At 43.5% G+C, this 21,137-nt stretch overlaps 1 protein-coding gene across 2 annotated transcripts in view; it reads left to right on the top strand.

Moving 5' to 3' along the window:
• Nucleotides 1-21,137, top strand: part of sntb1 (syntrophin, basic 1) — a 50,006-nt gene that overhangs the window by 3,066 nt on the left and 25,803 nt on the right. For both annotated transcript variants that reach the window (XM_017686714.2, XM_017686713.2), the window contains exons 2-3: nt 1,022-1,310; nt 17,898-18,114. In XM_017686714.2, the coding sequence (XP_017542203.1) occupies nt 1,022-1,310; nt 17,898-18,114 (506 nt within the window). The remainder of the gene's footprint in view (nt 1-1,021; nt 1,311-17,897; nt 18,115-21,137) is intronic.

The following is a 21,137-nucleotide window of genomic DNA, read 5'->3' as shown; positions in this document are numbered from 1 at the left end:
AGAGCTGATTGGTTAGCGTTACTGCTACTGAGAGCTGATTGGTTAGAGTTACTGCTACTGAGAGCTGATTGGTTAGAGTTACTGCTACTGAGAGCTGATTGGTTAGTGTTACTGCTACTGAGAGCTGATTGGTTAGAGGTACTGCTACTGAGAGCTGATTGGTTAGTGTTACTGCTACTGAGAGCTGATTGGTTAGTGTTACTGCTACTGAGAGCTGATTGGTTAGCGTTACTGCTACTGAGAGCTGATTGGTTAGCGTTACTGCTACTGAGAGCTGATTGGTTAGCGTTACTGCTACTGAGAGCTGATTGGTTAGAGTTACTGCTACTGAGAGCTGATTGGTTAGTGTTACTGCTACTGAGAGCTGATTGGTTAGTGTTACTGCTACTGAGAGCTGATTGGTTAGTGTTACTGCTACTGAGAGCTGATTGGTTAGTGTTACTGCTACTGAGAGCTGATTGGTTAGAGTTACTGCTACTGAGAGCTGATTGGTTAGCGTTACTGCTACTGAGAGTTGATTGGTTAGCGTTACTGCTACTGAGAGCTGATTGGTTAGTGTTACTGCTACTGAGAGTTGATTGGTTAGCGTTACTGCTACTGAGAGTTGATTGGTCAGTGTTACTGCTACTGAGAGCTGATTGGTTAGAATTACTGCTACTGAGAGCTGATTGGTTAGAGTTACTGCTACTGAGAGCTGATTGGTTAGAGTTACTGCTACTGAGAGCTGATTGGTTAGTGTTACTGCTACTGAGAGCTGATTGGTTAGAGTTACTGCTACTGAGAGCTGATTGGTTAGCGTTACTGCTACTGAGAGCTGATTGGTTAGAATTACTGCTACTGAGAGCTGATTGGTTAGTGTTACTGCTACTGAGAGCTGATTGGTTAGCGTTACTGCTACTGAGAGTTGATTGGTTAGCGTTAGTGTTGTCAGCGTTGCTGCTAAGCACTACTAAATTGGCGTGGTGCCCGTGTCTGCTGGTGTGGTGTTGATAACGAACATGGTGATCTGGTCTGTTCTCAGTTCGCGGAGGCGGAGGAGCGCGTGCCGGAGACCATCGCTAACCGGAAGCGCTGCGTGAAGGTGGTGAAGCAGGACGTGGGGGGGCTCGGCATCAGCATCAAAGGAGGGAAGGAGAACAAGATGCCGATCCTCATCAGTAAGATCTTCAGGGGTCTGGCGGCCGACCAGACGCAGGCGCTCTACGTGGGCGACGCCATTCTGTCGGTGAATGGTGTGAATCTGCGGGACGCCACGCACGACGAGGCCGTTCAGGGCCTGAAGAGGGCCGGCAGAGAGGTCACACTGGAAGGTGAGGACAGGATCAGATTTCCCACATTCCTGTACAATTCAACGGATAAGGTGTAAACAGAGTTCTCTGTGCTGGTGAGTGTTTGGGTGGGGGTGGGGGTTCTCTGTGCTGGGGAGTGTTTGGGGGGGGGGTGGGGGTTCTCTGTGCTGGGGAGTTTGGGTGGGGGGGTGGGGGTTCTCTGTGCTGGGATGTGTTTGGGTGGGGGTGGGGGTTCTCTGTGCTGGGGAGTTTGGGTGGGGGGGTGGGGGTTCTCTGTGCTGGGATGTGTTTGGGTGGGGGGTGGGGGTTCTCTGTGCTGGGGAGTTTGGGTGGGGGGGTGGGGGTTCTCTGTGCTGGGGAGTGTTTGGGTGGGGGTGGGGGTTCTCTGTGCTGGGGAGTGTTCGGTGGTGCTTCATATCTGTTGCGATCTTGTTAACATACTTTCAGAGCGCAGCTGAAACCTGTTTTGGTCACATGGAGGCAGATAAGCTGACCGGTGTTGCGACACGGCGGCTGAACGGGCTCCAGCGCTGGGTGTGTTGGAGCTCATTAAGCCTCATACGTCCAGGCGTGTGGAGTGTCCGTGACCTCGGGAGCGCGCTAGCGTGAGGGTAACAACCTGCAGGAATGTAAATCGGAGATTACAGCGGCGCTGAACTGAGAGGTTTACGTTTTATTGATCCGATCTCGGAAGAGGAACCGGGCCGTTAGAGATCAGAGAGAGTAATAAAGCAGACTAGCAGCTGGACAATATCTGGACACAGTGGCCCTAATTCATCAAAGCTGCGTACCTTCACGCAGCAGGTACTGTTTGGGTGGTGGATCATTCTCAGCACTGACACTGACGTGGTGGTGTTGTGTTAGTGTGTGTTGTGCTGGTGTGAGTGGATCAGACACAGCAGTGCTGCTGGACTCCTACCTTGTCGGTCCACCTTGTAGATGTAAAGTTATTAGCACTTCATGCCTGTGGCAGCTTAAAGTGCAGTGTTTTGGCTTAAATCTTCAGTCTAATCTAAATTCAATGAATTAATGTTTTTTAAAGTTCAGTAAATGCGCGACGTTTCCAGAGTCAGAGCCATCGTGTTAAATAGTCGTGATCTCAATATTAATCAGAATAATCGTGATTATGATTTTTGCCAAAATCGCGCAGCCCTAATTTGTGACTTTACAGAAATAAGTGTTATATTCTGATAATTTATAGGTTTCTGCGCCGGCGTGGGCCGATATTTACACACATATCAGGTGTCGGCCCAGAGTTGCCACATCGGTGCGTCCCGGTGGCTTTTCCTCGGGCGGCGCACTGTTCAGGGTGAAGCTCGGTGCCGTAACTCCTGCTGGTCTGTGTATGTTCTAGATTAAGTGGATTAGGGTTGGAGAACGGCCGGCGTTTCCTGTAAGAGCTTCTGATCTTCTGAACTCCACAGTCAGACTGTTTCCTCCGCGCTGGCTGTGAGGGGAGCTCCGTCTGACCCTCGCGCTGACCGCGTACGTGTTAATCATTTCCACAGCGGCTCGTCCTGCCGTATTGTTGTATTTTGACCTCCTTTGGCCTTGAGCTCTCCAACGGCGCTCAGGAAAAAAAAAGCGTCCCAGTTCCGCACCTGGGCTTTCCCCTGAGCTTCAGTGGACGCAGATGTGTCCTACTCATTGTTTAGTCACAATCTGATGACCAGATCCGTGGAGTCTGAGCTGCTGTCTGGTTTCAGATCGACCTGTGGTCTGGTTGAGCGTGCGACACGGCTGTAGAGACGCCGTGACCTGATGAGTAATTCTGTTTGTATCGCTGTGATTCGGTGCTTCACGCTGGAACCTTGTGGACATCTAGACATGGAGGAATGTCTGTGAGCACGGGGCTCCACACAGCCGCTCTGACAGACTGTAATACACTACAGGAAGCGTAGGGGGCGATACGGCTTCTACTGTTTCATTTAAAAAGCTCTATAATGTTCATATGATCCACACAGTCGCTCTGACAGACTGTAATACACTACAGGAAGCGTAGGGGGCGATACGGCTTCTACTGTATCATTTAAAAAGCTCTATAATGTTCATATGATCCACACAGTCGCTCTGACAGACTGTAATACACTACAGGAAGCGTAGGGGGCGATACGGCTTCTACTGTTTCATTTAAAAAGCTCTATAATGTTCATATGATCCACACAGTCGCTCTGACAGACTGTAATACACTACAGGAAGCGTAGGGGGCGATACGGCTTCTACTGTTTCAATTAAAAAGCTCTATAATGTTCATATGATCCACACAGTCGCTCTGACAGACTGTAATACACTACAGGAAGCGTAGGGGGCGATACGGCTTCTACTGTTTCATTTAAAAAGCTCTATAACGTTCATATGATCCACACAGTCGCTCTGACAAACTGTAATACACTACAGGAAGCGTAGGGGGCGATACGGCTTCTACTGTTTCATTTAAAAAGCTCTATAATGTTCATATGATCCACACAGTCGCTCTGACAGACCGTAATACACTACAGGAAGCGTAGGGGGCGATACGGCTTCTACTGTTTCATTTAAAAAGCTCTATAATGTTCATATGATCCACACAGTCGCTCTGACAGACTGTAATACACTACAGGAAGCGTAGGGGGCGATACGGCTTCTATTGTTTCATTTAAAAAGCTCTATAATGTTCATATGATCCACACAGTCGCTCTGACAGACTGTAATACACTACAGGAAGCGTAGGGGGCGATACGGCTTCTACTGTTTCATTTAAAAAGCTCTATAATGTTCATATGATCCACACAGTCGCTCTGACAGACTGTAATACACTATAGGAAGCGTAGGGGGCGATACGGCTTCTACTGTTTCATTTAAAAAGCTCTATAATGTTCATATGATCCACACAGTCGCTCTGACAGACTGTAATACACTACAGGAAGCGTAGGGGGCGATACGGCTTCTACTGTTTCATTTAAAAAGCTCTATAATGTTCATATGATCCACACAGTCGCTCTGACAGACTGTAATACACTACAGGAAGCGTAGGGGGCGATACGGCTTCTACTGTTTCATTTAAAAAGCTCTATAATGTTCATATGATCCACACAGTCGCTCTGACAGACTGTAATACACTACAGGAAGCGTAGGGGGCGATACGGCTTCTACTGTTTCATTTAAAAAGCTCTATAATGTTCATATGATCCACACAGTCGCTCTGACAGACTGTAATACACTACAGGAAGCGTAGGGGGCGATACGGCTTCTACTGTTTCATTTAAAAAGCTCTATAATGTTCATATGATCCACACGGTCGCTCTGACAGACTGTAATACGCTACAGGAAGCGTAGGGGGCGATACGGCTTCTACTGTTTCATTTAAAAAGCTCTATAATGTTCATATGATCCACACGGTCGCTCTGACAGACTGTAATACACTACAGGAAGCGTAGGGGGCGATACGGCTTCTACTGTTTCATTTAAAAAGCTCTATAATGTTCATATGATCCACACGGTCGCTCTGACAGACTGTAATACACTACAGGAAGCGTAGGGGGCGATACGGCTTCTACTGTTTCATTTAAAAAGCTCTATAATGTTCATATGATCCACACGGTCGCTCTGACAGACTGTAATACACTACAGGAAGCGTAGGGGGCGATACGGCTTCTACTGTTTCATTTAAAAAGCTCTATAATGTTCATATGATCCACACAGTCGCTCTGACAGACTGTAATACTCTACAGGAAGCGTAGGGGGCGATACGGCTTCTACTGTTTCATTTAAAAAGCTCTATAATGTTCATATGATCCACACAGTCGCTCTGACAGACTGTAATACACTACAGGAAGCGTAGGGGGCGATACGGCTTCTACTGTTTCATTTAAAAAGCTCTATAATGTTCATATGATCCACACAGTCGCTCTGACAGACTGTAATACACTACAGGAAGCGTAGGGGGCGATACGGCTTCTACTGTTTCATTTAAAAAGCTCTATAATGTTCATATGATCCACACAGTCGCTCTGACAGACTGTAATACACTACAGGAAGCGTAGGGGGCGATACGGCTTCTACTGTTTCATTTAAAAAGCTCTATAATGTTCATATGATCCACACAGTCGCTCTGACAGACTGTAATACACTACAGGAAGCGTAGGGGGCGATACAGCTTCTACTGTTTCATTTAAAAAGCTCTATAATGTTCATATGATCCACACAGTCGCTCTGACAGACTGTAATACACTACAGGAAGCGTAGGGGGCGATACGGCTTCTACTGTTTCATTTAAAAAGCTCTATAATGTTCATATGATCCACACAGTCGCTCTGACAGACTGTAATACACTACAGGAAGCGTAGGGGGCGATACGACTTCTACTGCTTCATTTAAAAAGCTCTATAATGTTCATATCCACACAGTCGCTCTGACAGACTGTAATACACTACAGGAAGCGTAGGGGGCGATACGGCTTCTACTGTTTCATTTAAAAAGCTCTATAATGTTCATATGATCCACACAGTCGCTCTGACAGACTGTAATACACTACAGGAAGCGTAGGGGGCGATACGGCTTCTACTGTTTCATTTAAAAAGCTCTATAATGTTCATATGATCCACACAGTCGCTCTGACAGACTGTAATACACTACAGGAAGCGTAGGGGGCGATACGGCTTCTACTGTTTCATTTAAAAAGCTCTATAATGTTCATATGATCCACACAGTCGCTCTGACAGACTGTAATACACTACAGGAAGCGTAGGGGGCGATACGGCTTCTACTGTTTCATTTAAAAAGCTCTATAATGTTCATATGATCCACACAGTCGCTCTGACAGACTGTAATACACTACAGGAAGCGTAGGGGGCGATACGGCTTCTACTGTTTCATTTAAAAAGCTCTATAATGTTCATATGATCCACACAGTCGCTCTGACAGACTGTAATACACTACAGGAAGCGTAGGGGGCGATACGGCTTCTACTGTTTCATTTAAAAAGCTCTATAATGTTCATATGATCCACACAGTCGCTCTGACAGACTGTAATACACTACAGGAAGCGTAGGGGGCGATACGGCTTCTACTGTTTCATTTAAAAAGCTCTATAATGTTCATATGATCCACACAGTCGCTCTGACAGACTGTAATACACTACAGGAAGCGTAGGGGGCGATACGGCTTCTACTGTTTCATTTAAAAAGCTCTATAATGTTCATATGATCCACACAGTCGCTCTGACAGACTGTAATACACTACAGGAAGCGTAGGGGGCGATACGGCTTCTACTGTTTCATTTAAAAAGCTCTATAATGTTCATATGATCCACACAGTCGCTCTGACAGACTGTAATACACTACAGGAAGCGTAGGGGGCGATACGGCTTCTACTGTTTCATTTAAAAAGATCTATAATGTTCATATGATCCACACAGTCGCTCTGAAAGACTGTAATACACTACAGGAAGCGTAGGGGGCGATACGGCTTCTACTGTTTCATTTAAAAAGCTCTATAATGTTCATATGATCCACACAGTCGCTCTGACAGACTGTAATACACTACAGGAAGCGTAGGGGGCGATACGGCTTCTACTGTTTCATTTAAAAAGCTCTATAATGTTCATATGATCCACACAGTCGCTCTGACAGACTGTAATACACTACAGGAAGCGTAGGGGGCGATACGGCTTCTACTGTTTCATTTAAAAAGCTCTATAATGTTCATATGATCCACACAGTCGCTCTGACAGACTGTAATACACTACAGGAAGCGTAGGGGGCGATACAGCTTCTACTGTTTCATTTAAAAAGCTCTATAATGTTCATATGATCCACACAGTCGCTCTGACAGACTGTAATACACTACAGGAAGCGTAGGGGGCGATACGGCTTCTACTGTTTCATTTAAAAAGCTCTATAATGTTCATATGATCCACACAGTCGCTCTGACAGACTGTAATACACTACAGGAAGCGTAGGGGGCGATACGACTTCTACTGCTTCATTTAAAAAGCTCTATAATGTTCATATCCACACAGTCGCTCTGACAGACTGTAATACACTACAGGAAGCGTAGGGGGCGATACGGCTTCTACTGTTTCATTTAAAAAGCTCTATAATGTTCATATGATCCACACAGTCGCTCTGACAGACTGTAATACACTACAGGAAGCGTAGGGGGCGATACGGCTTCTACTGTTTCATTTAAAAAGCTCTATAATGTTCATATGATCCACACAGTCGCTCTGACAGACTGTAATACACTACAGGAAGCGTAGGGGGCGATACGGCTTCTACTGTTTCATTTAAAAAGCTCTATAATGTTCATATGATCCACACAGTCGCTCTGACAGACTGTAATACACTACAGGAAGCGTAGGGGGCGATACGGCTTCTACTGTTTCATTTAAAAAGCTCTATAATGTTCATATGATCCACACAGTCGCTCTGACAGACTGTAATACACTACAGGAAGCGTAGGGGGCGATACGGCTTCTACTGTTTCATTTAAAAAGCTCTATAATGTTCATATGATCCACACAGTCGCTCTGACAGACTGTAATACACTACAGGAAGCGTAGGGGGCGATACGGCTTCTACTGTTTCATTTAAAAAGCTCTATAATGTTCATATGATCCACACAGTCGCTCTGACAGACTGTAATACACTACAGGAAGCGTAGGGGGCGATACGGCTTCTACTGTTTCATTTAAAAAGCTCTATAATGTTCATATGATCCACACAGTCGCTCTGACAGACTGTAATACACTACAGGAAGCGTAGGGGGCGATACGGCTTCTACTGTTTCATTTAAAAAGCTCTATAATGTTCATATGATCCACACAGTCGCTCTGACAGACTGTAATACACTACAGGAAGCGTAGGGGGCGATACGGCTTCTACTGTTTCATTTAAAAAGCTCTATAATGTTCATATGATCCACACAGTCGCTCTGACAGACTGTAATACACTACAGGAAGCGTAGGGGGCGATACGGCTTCTACTGTTTCATTTAAAAAGATCTATAATGTTCATATGATCCACACAGTCGCTCTGAAAGACTGTAATACACTACAGGAAGCGTAGGGGGCGATACGGCTTCTACTGTTTCATTTAAAAAGCTCTATAATGTTCATATGATCCACACAGTCGCTCTGACAGACTGTAATACACTACAGGAAGCGTAGGGGGCGATACGGCTTCTACTGTTTCATTTAAAAAGCTCTATAATGTTCATATGATCCACACAGTCGCTCTGACAGACTGTAATACACTACAGGAAGCGTAGGGGGCGATACGGCTTCTACTGTTTCATTTAAAAAGCTCTATAATGTTCATATGATCCACACAGTCGCTCTGACAGACTGTAATACACTACAGGAAGCGTAGGGGGCGATACGGCTTCTACTGTTTCATTTAAAAAGCTCTATAACGTTCACATGATCCACACAGTCGCTCTGACAGACTGTAATACACTACAGGAAGCGTAGGGGGCGATACGGCTTCTACTGTTTCATTTAAAAAGCTCTATAACGTTCACATGATCCACACAGTCGCTCTGACAGACTGTAATACACTACAGGAAGCGTAGGGGGCGATACGGCTTCTACTGTTTCATTTATAAAGCTCTATAATGTTCATATGATCCACACAGTCGCTCTGACAGACTGTAATACACTACAGGAAGCGTAGGGGGCGATACGGCTTCTACTGTTTCATTTAAAAAGCTCTATAATGTTCATATGATCCACACAGTCGCTCTGACAGACTGTAATACACTACAGGAAGCGTAGGGGGCGATACGGCTTCTACTGTTTCATTTAAAAAGCTCTATAATGTTCATATGATCCACACAGTCGCTCTGACAGACTGTAATACACTACAGGAAGCGTAGGGGGCGATACGGCTTCTACTGTTTCATTTAAAAAGCTCTATAATGTTCATATGATCCACACAGTCGCTCTGACAGACTGTAATACACTACAGGAAGCGTAGGGGGCGATACGGCTTCTACTGTTTCATTTAAAAAGCTCTATAATGTTCATATGATCCACACAGTCGCTCTGACAGACTGTAATACACGAGGTTTTTAGGTTTGGTTTATACTTTTGTCAATCATTTCTTCCCATTGTTGATGTGTCTCTGCTGCTTGCTAATGCTGGGCGTCTGTCATGTTTGACAGATTGTCGAGAGCCGTGTTAAAAGTTTGAACAGGACATCTGAGTGAAGGTGCGCGGCGAGATGAAAGCCTAGCGGTGCGCTGGGCTTTGGTGATGCGATATCTGCTCGTCATTGAGGCGGAGGAAGAGGAAAAGTCTGCAATTACGGCTTTTTACAAGCAGCCTTTTGTTGCTCTGCAACACCCCACATCCCGACGTACGTATCTCAAATTAGCCGTCTTTTCTTCCTCTGCAAACAAAGCCTTCCATTCTCCGAGAATCAAACAGGCTGGAATGACTCTGACCGCATAAACGAACGGCTCACAAAGCGCCGGTTATGGACTACACCTGATGTTTCGGGCCGATAAGTTCGGGCACATGGAGCGCTGCGATGCGTCCTATTGTAGCAGAACTAATTACACAGAGATTAATAGTGTCGGGATTCTCAGAGAAATTGGATTGGAGCGTCTGGACCTGTAGATACGCCTCAGGCACTGAGCACTGCTGTTTAAATAAACATTCGATTCCAGCATGAAGTGAAAACATTCCTCAGAGGCCGGAACAATGAAACCCGGGTGATGAAACGCGCTGGAACTCCTGTTCAGTGATAATACGGCTCAAGGTGTGTCGTACCGCTGATAATTATAGCCACACAAGGTCAGCGTAACGTTGACTCGGATGTGATTCACTCCAGCAGAAGTTACCTACATTTAGAGCCGGTTATTCATTCAGTCTAATGAGAAACTGTAGAACGGACTCGGTTTATATCACAATACCTACATTTAGAGTCGGTTATTCATTCAGTCTAATGAGAAACTGTAGAACAGACTCGGTTTATATCACAATACCTACATTTAGAGTCGGTTATTCATTCAGTCTAATGAGAAACTGTAGAACGGACTCGGTTTATATCACAATACCTACATTTAGAGTCGGTTATTCATTCAGTCTAATGAGAAACTGTAGAACGGACTCGGTTTATATCACAATACCTACATTTAGAGCCGGTTATTCATTCAGTCTAATGAGAAACTGTAGAACGGACTCGGTTTATATCACAATACCTACATTTAGAGTCGGTTATTCATTCAGCCTAATGAGAAACTGTAGAACGGACTCGGTTTATATCACAATACCTACATTTAGAGTCGGTTATTCATTCAGTCTAATGAGAAACTGTAGAACGGACTCGGTTTATATCACAATACCTACATTTAGAGTCGGTTATTCATTCAGCCTAATGAGAAACTGTAGAACGGACTCGGTTTATATCACAATACCTACATTTAGAGTCGGTTATTCATTCAGCCTAATGAGAAACTGTAGAACGGACTCGGTTTATATCACAATACCTACATTTAGAGCCGGTTATTCATTCAGCCTAATGAGAAACTGTAGAACGGACTCGGTTTATATCACAATACCTACATTTAGAGTCGGTTATTCATTCAGTCTAATGAGAAACTGTAGAACGGACTCGGTTTATATCACAATACCTACATTTAGAGTCGGTTATTCATTCAGTCTAATGAGAAACTGTAGAACGGACTCGGTTTATATCACAATACCTACATTTAGAGTCGGTTATTCATTCAGCCTAATGAGAAACTGTAGAACGGACTCGGTTTATATCACAATACCTACATTTAGAGTCGGTTATTCATTCAGCCTAATGAGAAACTGTAGAACGGACTCGGTTTATATCACAATACCTACATTTAGAGTCGGTTATTCATTCAGTCTAATGAGAAACTGTAGAACGGACTCGGTTTATATCACAATACCTACATTTAGAGTCGGTTATTCATTCAGTCTAATGAGAAACTGTAGAACGGACTCGGTTTATATCACAATACCTACATTTAGAGTCGGTTATTCATTCAGTCTAATGAGAAACTGTAGAACGGACTCGGTTTATATCACAATACCTACATTTAGAGTCGGTTATTCATTCAGTCTAATGAGAAACTGTAGAACGGACTCGGTTTATATCACAATACCTACATTTAGAGTCGGTTATTCATTCAGTCTAATGAGAAACTGTAGAACGGACTCGGTTTATATCACAATACCTACATTTAGAGTCGGTTATTCATTCAGCCTAATGAGAAACTGTAGAACGGACTCGGTTTATATCACAATACCTACATTTAGAGTCGGTTATTCAATCAGCCTAATGAGAAACAGTAGAACGGACTCGGTTTATATCACAATACCTACATTTAGAGTCGGTTATTCATTCAGCCTAATGAGAAACTGTAGAACGGACTCGGTTTATATCACAATACCTACATTTAGAGTCGGTTATTCATTCAGCCTAATGAGAAACTGTAGAACGGACTCGGTTTATATCACAATACCTACATTTAGAGTCGGTTATTCATTCAGCCTAATGAGAAACTGTAGAACGGACTCGGTTTATATCACAATACCTACATTTAGAGTCGGTTATTCATTCAGCCTAATGAGAAACTGTAGAACGGACTCGGTTTATATCACAATACCTACATTTAGAGTCGGTTATTCATTCAGCCTAATGAGAAACTGTAGAACGGACTCGGTTTATATCACAATACCTACATTTAGAGTCGGTTATTCATTCAGTCTAATGAGAAACTGTAGAACGGACTCGGTTTATATCACAATACCTACATTTAGAGTCGGTTATTCATTCAGCCTAATGAGAAACTGTAGAACGGACTCGGTTTATATCACAATACCTACATTTAGAGTCGGTTATTCATTCAGCCTAATGAGAAACTGTAGAACGGACTCGGTTTATATCACAATACCTACATTTAGAGTCGGTTATTCATTCAGCCTAATGAGAAACTGTAGAACGGACTCGGTTTATATCACAATACCTACATTTAGAGTCGGTTATTCATTCAGCCTAATGAGAAACTGTAGAACGGACTCGGTTTATATCACAATACCTACATTTAGAGTCGGTTATTCATTCAGCCTAATGAGAAACTGTAGAACGGACTCGGTTTATATCACAATACCTACATTTAGAGTCGGTTATTCATTCAGCCTAATGAGAAACTGTAGAACGGACTCGGTTTATATCACAATACCTACATTTAGAGTCGGTTATTCATTCAGTCTAATGAGAAACTGTAGAACGGACTCGGTTTATATCACAGTACCTACATTTAGAGTCGGTTATTCATTCAGCCTAACGAGAAACTGTAGAACGGACTCGGTTTATATCACAATACCTACATTTAGAGTCGGTTATTCATTCAGTCTAACGAGAAACTGTAGAACGGACTCGGTTTATATCACAATACCTACATTTAGAGTCGGTTATTCATTCAGTCTAACGAGAAACTGTAGAACGGACTCGGTTTATATCACAATACCTACATTTAGAGTCGGTTATTCATTCAGTCTAATGAGAAACTGTAGAACGGACTCGGTTTATATCACAATACCTACATTTAGAGTCGGTTATTCATTCAGTCTAATGAGAAACTGTAGAACGGACTCGGTTTATATCACAATACCTATATTTAGAGTCGGTTATTCATTCAGTCTAATGAGAAACTGTAGAACGGACTCGGTTTATATCACAATACCTACATTTAGAGTCGGTTATTCATTCAGCCTAATGAGAAACTGTAGAACGGACTCGGTTTATATCACAATACCTACATTTAGAGTCGGTTATTCATTCAGTCTAATGAGAAACTGTAGAACGGACTCGGTTTATATCACAATACCTACATTTAGAGTCGGTTATTCATTCAGCCTAATGAGAAACTGTAGAACGGACTCGGTTTATATCACAATACCTACATTTAGAGTCGGTTATTCATTCAGCCTAATGAGAAACTGTAGAACGGACTCGGTTTATATCACAATACCTACATTTAGAGTCGGTTATTCATTCAGTCTAATGAGAAACTGTAGAACGGACTCGGTTTATATCACAATACCTACATTTAGAGTCGGTTATTCATTCAGCCTAATGAGAAACTGTAGAACGGACTCGGTTTATATCACAATACCTACATTTAGAGTCGGTTATTCATTCAGCCTAATGAGAAACTGTAGAACGGACTCGGTTTATATCACAATACCTACATTTAGAGTCGGTTATTCATTCAGCCTAATGAGAAACTGTAGAACGGACTCGGTTTATATCACAATACCTACATTTAGAGTCGGTTATTCATTCAGCCTAATGAGAAACTGTAGAACGGACTCGGTTTATATCACAATACCTACATTTAGAGTCGGTTATTCATTCAGTCTAATGAGAAACTGTAGAACGGACTCGGTTTATATCACAATACCTACATTTAGAGTCGGTTATTCATTCAGCCTAATGAGAAACTGTAGAACGGACTCGGTTTATATCACAATACCTACATTTAGAGCCGGTTATTCATTCAGCCTAATGAGAAACTGTAGAACGGACTCGGTTTATATCACAATACCTACATTTAGAGTCGGTTATTCATTCAGTCTAATGAGAAACTGTAGAACAGACTCGGTTTATATCAAAATACCTACATTTAGAGTCGGTTATTCATTTCTAATAGTGTTTGTTTTGTATGTGTGTGAAAGGTCACGCTGTTAAGGCTTTAATTAACGGTCAGATTCTGAAAATCATCAGTAAAGAATACAAATGCAAAACATGCTGCTTGGAAAGCCGCCGTTTTGTGGGCGGTGTTTGGTGGATATTGTCCTCATTTTCCATTAAACGTATCAGAGAAGTATTGATGAAACCGATTGTGATTGGTTCAGGCCGTGGGTCGTATCAGAGAAGTATTGATGAAACCGATTGTGATTGGTTCAGGCCGTGGGTCGTATCAGAGAAGTATTGATGAAACCGATTGTGATTGGTTCAGGCCGTGGGTCGCGCAGCGCTCATTTAGAGGTTGGTTAACAGGTTAAAAGTGCTTTAGTTTCACTGCCCAAGGCTGTTTCACACAAAATGTAGGACAAGCACACAGAGTACAGTAGAGTGTGTGTTTAAAGTGGCGTGTCCTTCATCTCGTTAAAGATCGACTTTTCCTCAGAAGCCTTGAGACTAGCATAACCTGTTTCTCTAAAATCATCAAATTAGGGAGGAAAGCATATCAGGAATCAGGAATCCGCTTCGCTTGACACTTTGCATGAAAAATCCCAATATAGGACCAGAGTAATGATGAGAAATGATCAACAGCAATATTTCATTCCCACTGTCTGACAGAAGAAGCGGAATGTGATTGAGACTCTGCAACATTCACTACAGTTGGATTCAGATGGAATTTTGCCAGCTACAGTCGGGTTCAGACAGAATTTTGTAGGCCACAGTCGGGTCCAGATGGAATTTTGTCAGCTACAGTCAGATTCAGACGGAATTGTCGGCTACAGTCAGATTCAGATGGAATTTTGTCACCTACAGTTGGATTCAGATGGAATTGTTAGCTACAGTTGGATTCAGATGGAATTGTCGGCTACAGTCAGATTCAGACGGAATTGTCGGCTGCAGTCAGATTCAGACGGAATTGTCGGCTACAGTCAGATTCAGACGGAATTGTGTCGGCTACAGTCAGATTCAGACGGAATTGTGTCGGCTACAGTCAGATTCAGACGGAATTGTGTCGGCTACAGTCAGATTCAGACGGAATTGTGTCGGCTACAGTCAGATTCAGACGGAATTGTGTCGGCTACAGTCAGATTCAGACGGAATTGTGTCGGCTACAGTCAGATTCAGACGGAATTGTCGGCTACAGTCAGATTCAGACGGAATTGTCGGCTACAGTCAGATTCAGACGGAATTTTGTCACCTACAGTTGGATTCAGATGGAATTGTCAGCTACAGTCGGGTTTAGACTGAATTTTATTGGGTTCAGAAAGAATTTTGTTGGCTACAGTCCGTTCAGACGGAATTTTGTCAGGCTAGCATTGAGAAAGTATTGAGAGAGGATTTGGGACAGAGTTTGAGTAGAGCTTGGTGCTGTGGGTCGGTTGGACTGAGAATGTGGGATATATTTGTGTGGATTGAAGCTCTGCTCCATTGAAGCTCTGCTCTTTGGCCTGTCTTCCAGTTCGACCTTGAGATTGCTGAGCAGCAAGTTCTTCCAGAGTGAACAGAACGGTGTTCCAGCTGTGCTGCGGTTCTGTGGGTGCTGAGCAGTGCTGTGGCAAGTGGAGGTCATTGAACCCAAATTTGAACCTGCAGTTACATTTGACACAGTGTTCCAAGATTTGCACTATTGGTCATGAGATCTGATTGTGCAATCTTTTCTTGCCAAATCAGCTTTTGGTCCAGTGGCCTTCAGTTACCCGCATCACGTCTGTTTATGTGAGAGGAAATGTCAACAGTTAGTGGTATGCGGTCACTTTCGCCATATGGGGTGAGCTCGTACTGTAAAACCCAGAGGCTCTTTGCCCTGGTTGTGATCACTGTGGGTGTGGCTGAGTTCAAACACGGCCTTTCAGTGGGTTTATTATTGTACAGGATCATAAACCGGCAGATGACGGTCGGGCCTTTACCTGAATGATGTGCTTTTCCAGCTTCGTGCAGCAGCTCAGCAGTGAGGTACAGTGGTTACTTAAGCACATTATGTCAACAAGCTTTTTATTGACTATAGTCCGACTACTGAACGTTACACTCGGGCTTATTAGAGTGCAGTCATGCACAACAGTGGCAGACGTAAAAAAACACCCTGAAACTTTATATATATATATGAGTGTGTGTGTGTGTGTATGCATGTGTGTGTATATGTATGTATGTGTGTCTGTATGTGTGTCTGTGTGTGTGTATGTATGTATGTGTATGTGTGTGTGTGTGTGTGTGTGCATGTGTGTTTGTGCATATGTATGTATGTCTGTATATGTGTGTGTGTGTGTGTATGTGTGTGTATATGTGTGTGTGTGTGTGTGTGTGTGTATATGTGTGTGTATATGTATGTATGTGTGTGTGTGTGTGTGTGTGTATATGTGTGTGTATATGTATGTGTGTGTGTGTGTGTGTCTGTGTGTGTGCGCGTATGCATGACTGCTTGGATCATACAGGAACTTTAGACCCTCTTAAAGACAGCAGTGTTCTCCTGTGAGCTAGAACACTGAAGATGAGCAGCTGGTCTTCTTCTAGTTTCCATGTGCTGCTTGGAATATATAAACAGTTACCACGACACACAAATTACACAGATGCAGTGGCAGTAAGTAAGTTTGACAGACCCTCTGCCCGGTCAGCGGTCGGGTCCTTGATTCTGTGGAAGTGAAGACGTTTTTCTTGGCGCTAATGGATTTTAATAACTCTGTGGGCTGGTTTAACCTTCTGCACTCGTGCATTACTGCTGTCCCTGAGTGACCTCTTCTCTTCAGAAGTCGCTGCTAAATGTCTGTAGTGACTGCGCCGGAGGGGCTGCGGTGCGCTTACGTGACGAGGGCTCCACTCTGACGATCACGCAGTTGCATAGAATTGAAGTAATTGGCCTTCAGTTTCTGGTCCATCTGAGATAAATACCATTAAAGGTAATCCTCAGAAAATACTGTCACTATGGAAACAGCTGTTGCATCACTATGGATACAGGTGTAGTGTCACTATGTAAATATGTGTGCTGCCACCATGGGCACAGGTATAGCATTACTATGGAAATGGTTGTAACATCATTATGGGAAAAAGATGTAGCATCACTATGGAAATGGATATAGCATGACTGTGGAAACGGGTGGTAGCGTCACTGAAAACGGGTGGTAGCGTCACTATGAAAACGGGTGGTAGCGTCACTATGGAAACAGGTGGTAGCGTCACTATTAAAACAGGTGGTAGCGTCACTGCAAATAGGAATAGTATGACTGGAAATGGGTGTAGCATGACTATGGAAACGGGTGTAGCGTCACTATGGAAACGGGTGTAGCGTCACTATGGAAACGGGTATAGCATCACTATGGAAACGGGTGTAGTGTCACTATGTAAATGGGTGTGGTGCCACTATGGACACAGGTGGAACATCACTATGGAAACGGGTATAGCGTCACTATGGAAACAGGTGAAGCATCGCTGTGGAAACAGATGTAACATTAATATGGACACGGGTGTAGTCCACAGATTCCTACATCTGTAGCGTAGTCATACTTGAGAAGGATGTTTATCAATAAGCATCCGTCATAATTCTGTTTTTATCATCTGGATTATGACGGTCAGTTACCGTAGACCTGCACTCTTCACAGATCCCTCTAGCTCAGGGATGATGAACTGCGGTGCTGGAGGATCCGTGTTCAGCAGAGTTTGGTGATTATCCTGCTTTTAACTCCCCGGCTAAACCCGAGTCCTCCACTTTACAGAACTCTTTCCACCGGCCTGCTCCGACACCGGATGCCTCGCTGTTAGAGAGCAATGTAATTTCACATGTTGTGTGATTACGTTATGCTTTGGTTTCCTCAGTAGCTGTAAAAGTGCTTCAGTGCAGCGATTTCCTCTTTGCTCTCTTGACTGAGGTGAGATGATTCTAACCACAGCCTTTCTTCTTGTGTTCTCACAGTGAAGTACATGAGAGAAGCCACTCCGTATGTGAAGAAGGGCTCTCCAGTGTCTGAGATCGGATGGGAAACGCCCCCTCCTGAATCCCCTCGCCTCGGCAGCCCCCACTCAGACGCCCCCACCTCTCCATCACTGTCCCTGCAGGGAGATCGCAGATACATCCCACTCAGAATGTGCTACGTCACCCGGGCTATGACCACGCATGACCCAGAAAACAGGTGAAAACCTCCACTTGTTGGCCAATTAGTGGAACATTTATAAAAGGTGCTTTATGATGCTCTATAATGTCACACAGTCGCTCTGACAGACTGTAATACACTACAGGAAGCGTAGGGGGCGATACGGCTTCTACTGTTTCATTTAAAAAGCTCTTTAATGTTCATATGATCCACACAGTCGCTCTGACAGACTGTAATACACTACAGGAAGCGTAGGGGGCGATACGGCTTCTACTGTTTCATTTAAAAAGCTCTATAATGTTCATATGATCCACACAGTCGCTCTGACAGACTGTAATACACTACAGGAAGCGTAGGGGGCGATACGGCTTCTACTGTTTCATTTAAAAAGCTCTATAATGTTCATATGATCCACACAGTCGCTCTGACAGACTGTAATACACTACAGGAAGCGTAGGGGGCGATACGGCTTCTACTGTTTCATTTAAAAAGCTCTATAATGTTCATATGATCCACACAGTCACTCTGACAGACTGTAATACACTACAGGAAGCGTAGGGGGCGATACGGCTTCTACTGTTTCATTTAAAAAGCTCTATAATGTTCATATGATCCACACAGTCACTCTGACAGACTGTAATACACTACAGGAAGCGTAGGGGGCGATACGGCTTCTACTGTTTCATTTAAAAAGCTCTATAATGTTCATATGATCCACACAGTCGCTCTGACAGACTGTAATACACTACAGGAAGCGTAGGGGGCGATACGGCTTCTACTGTTTCATTTAAAAAGCTCTATAATGTTCATATGATCCACACAGTCGCTCTGACAGACTGTAATACACTACAGGAAGCGTAGGGGGCGATACGGCTTCTACTGTTTCATTTAAAAAGCTCTATAATGTTCATATGATCCACACAGTCACTCTGACAGACTGTAATACACTACAGGAAGCGTAGGGGGCGATACGGCTTCTACTGTTTCATTTAAAAAGCTCTATAATGTTCATATGATCCACACAGTCACTCTGACAGACTGTAATACACTACAGGAAGCATAGGGGGCGATACGGCTTCTACTGTTTCATTTAAAAAGCTCTATAATGTTCATATGATCCACACAGTCGCTCTGACAGACTGTAATACACTACAGGAAGCGTAGGGGGCGATACGGCTTCTACTGTTTCATTTAAACAGCTCTATAATGTTCATATGATCCACACAGTCGCTCTGACAGACTGTAATACACTACAGGAAGCGTAGGGGGCGATACGGCTTCTACTGTTTCATTTAAACAGCTCTATAATGTTCATATGATCCACACAGTCGCTCTGACAGACTGTAATACACTACAGGAAGCGTAGGGGGCGATACGGCTTCTACTGTTTCATTTAAACAGCTCTATAATGTTCATATGATCCACACAGTCGCTCTGACAGACTGTAATACACTACAGGAAGCGTAGGGGGCGATACGGCTTCTACTGTTTCATTTAAAAAGCTCTATAATGTTCATATGATCCACACAGTCGCTCTGACAGACTGTAATACACTACAGGAAGCGTAGGGGGCGATACGGCTTCTACTGTTTCATTTAAAAAGCTCTATAATGTTCATATGATCCACACAGTCGCTCTGACAGACTGTAATACACTACAGGAAGCGTAGGGGGCGATACGGCTTCTACTGTTTCATTTAAAAAGCTCTATAATGTTCATATGATCCACACAGTCGCTCTGACAGACTGTAATACACTACAGGAAGCGTAGGGGGCGATACGGCTTCTACTGTTTCATTTAAAAAGCTCTATAATGTTCATATGATCCACACAGTCGCTCTGACAGACTGTAATACACTATAGGAAGCGTAGGGGGCGATACGGCTTCTATTGTTTCATTTAAAAAGCTCTATAATGTTCATATGATCCACAAAGTCGCTCTGACAGACTGTAATACACTATAGGAAGCGTAGGGGGCGATACGGCTTCTACTGTTTCATTTAAAAAGCTCTATAATGTTCATATGATCCACACAGTCGCTCTGACAGACTGTAATACACTACAGGAAGCGTAGGGGGCGATACGGCTTCTACTGTTTCATTTAAAAAGCTCTATAATGTTCATATGATCCACACAGTCGCTCTGACAGACTGTAATACACTACAGGAAGCGTAGGGGGCGATACGGCTTCTACTGTTTCATTTAAAAAGCTCTATAATGTTCATATGATCCACACAGTCGCTCTGACAGACCGTAATACACTACAGGAAGCGTAGGGGGCGATACGGCTTCTACTGTTTCATTTAAAAAGCTCTATAATGTTCATATGATCCACACAGTCGCTCTGACAGACCGTAATACACTACAGGAAGCGTAGGGGGCGATACGGCTTCTACTGTTTCATTTAAAAAGCTCTATAATGTTCATATGATCCACACAGTCGCTCTGACAGACTGTAATACACTACAGGAAGCGTAGGGGGCGATACGGCTTCTACTGTTTCATTTAAAAAGCTCTATAATGTTCATATGATCCACACAGTCGCTCTGACAGACTGTAATACACTACAGGAAGCGTAGGGGGCGATACGGCTTCTACTGTTTCATTTAAAAAGCTCTATAATGTTCATATGATCCACACAGTCGCTCTGACAGACTGTAATACACTACAGGAAGCGTAGGGGGCGATACGGCTTCTACTGTTTCATTTAAAAAGCTCTATAATGTTCATATGATCCACACAGTCGCTCTGACAGACTGTAATACACTACAGGAAGCGTAGGGGGCGATACGGCTTCTACTGTTTCATTTAAAAAGCTCTATAATGTTCATATGATCCACACAGTCGCTCTGACAGACTGTAATACACTACAGGAAGCGTAGGGGGCGATACGGCTTCTACTGTTTCATTTAAAAAGCTCTATAATGTTCATATGATCCACACAGTCGCTCTGACAGACTGTAATACACTACAGGAAGCGTAGGGGGCGATACGGCTTCTACTGTTTCATTTAAAAAGCTCTATAATGTTCATATGATCCACACAGTCGCTCTGACAGACTGT

This window comes from Pygocentrus nattereri, chromosome 3 (genome assembly GCF_015220715.1).
Source record: "Pygocentrus nattereri isolate fPygNat1 chromosome 3, fPygNat1.pri, whole genome shotgun sequence".
NCBI lineage: Eukaryota > Metazoa > Chordata > Actinopteri > Characiformes > Serrasalmidae > Pygocentrus > Pygocentrus nattereri.
Note: the sequence above shows the minus strand (reverse complement) of the source record. Positions and strands in the feature narration are given on the sequence as shown.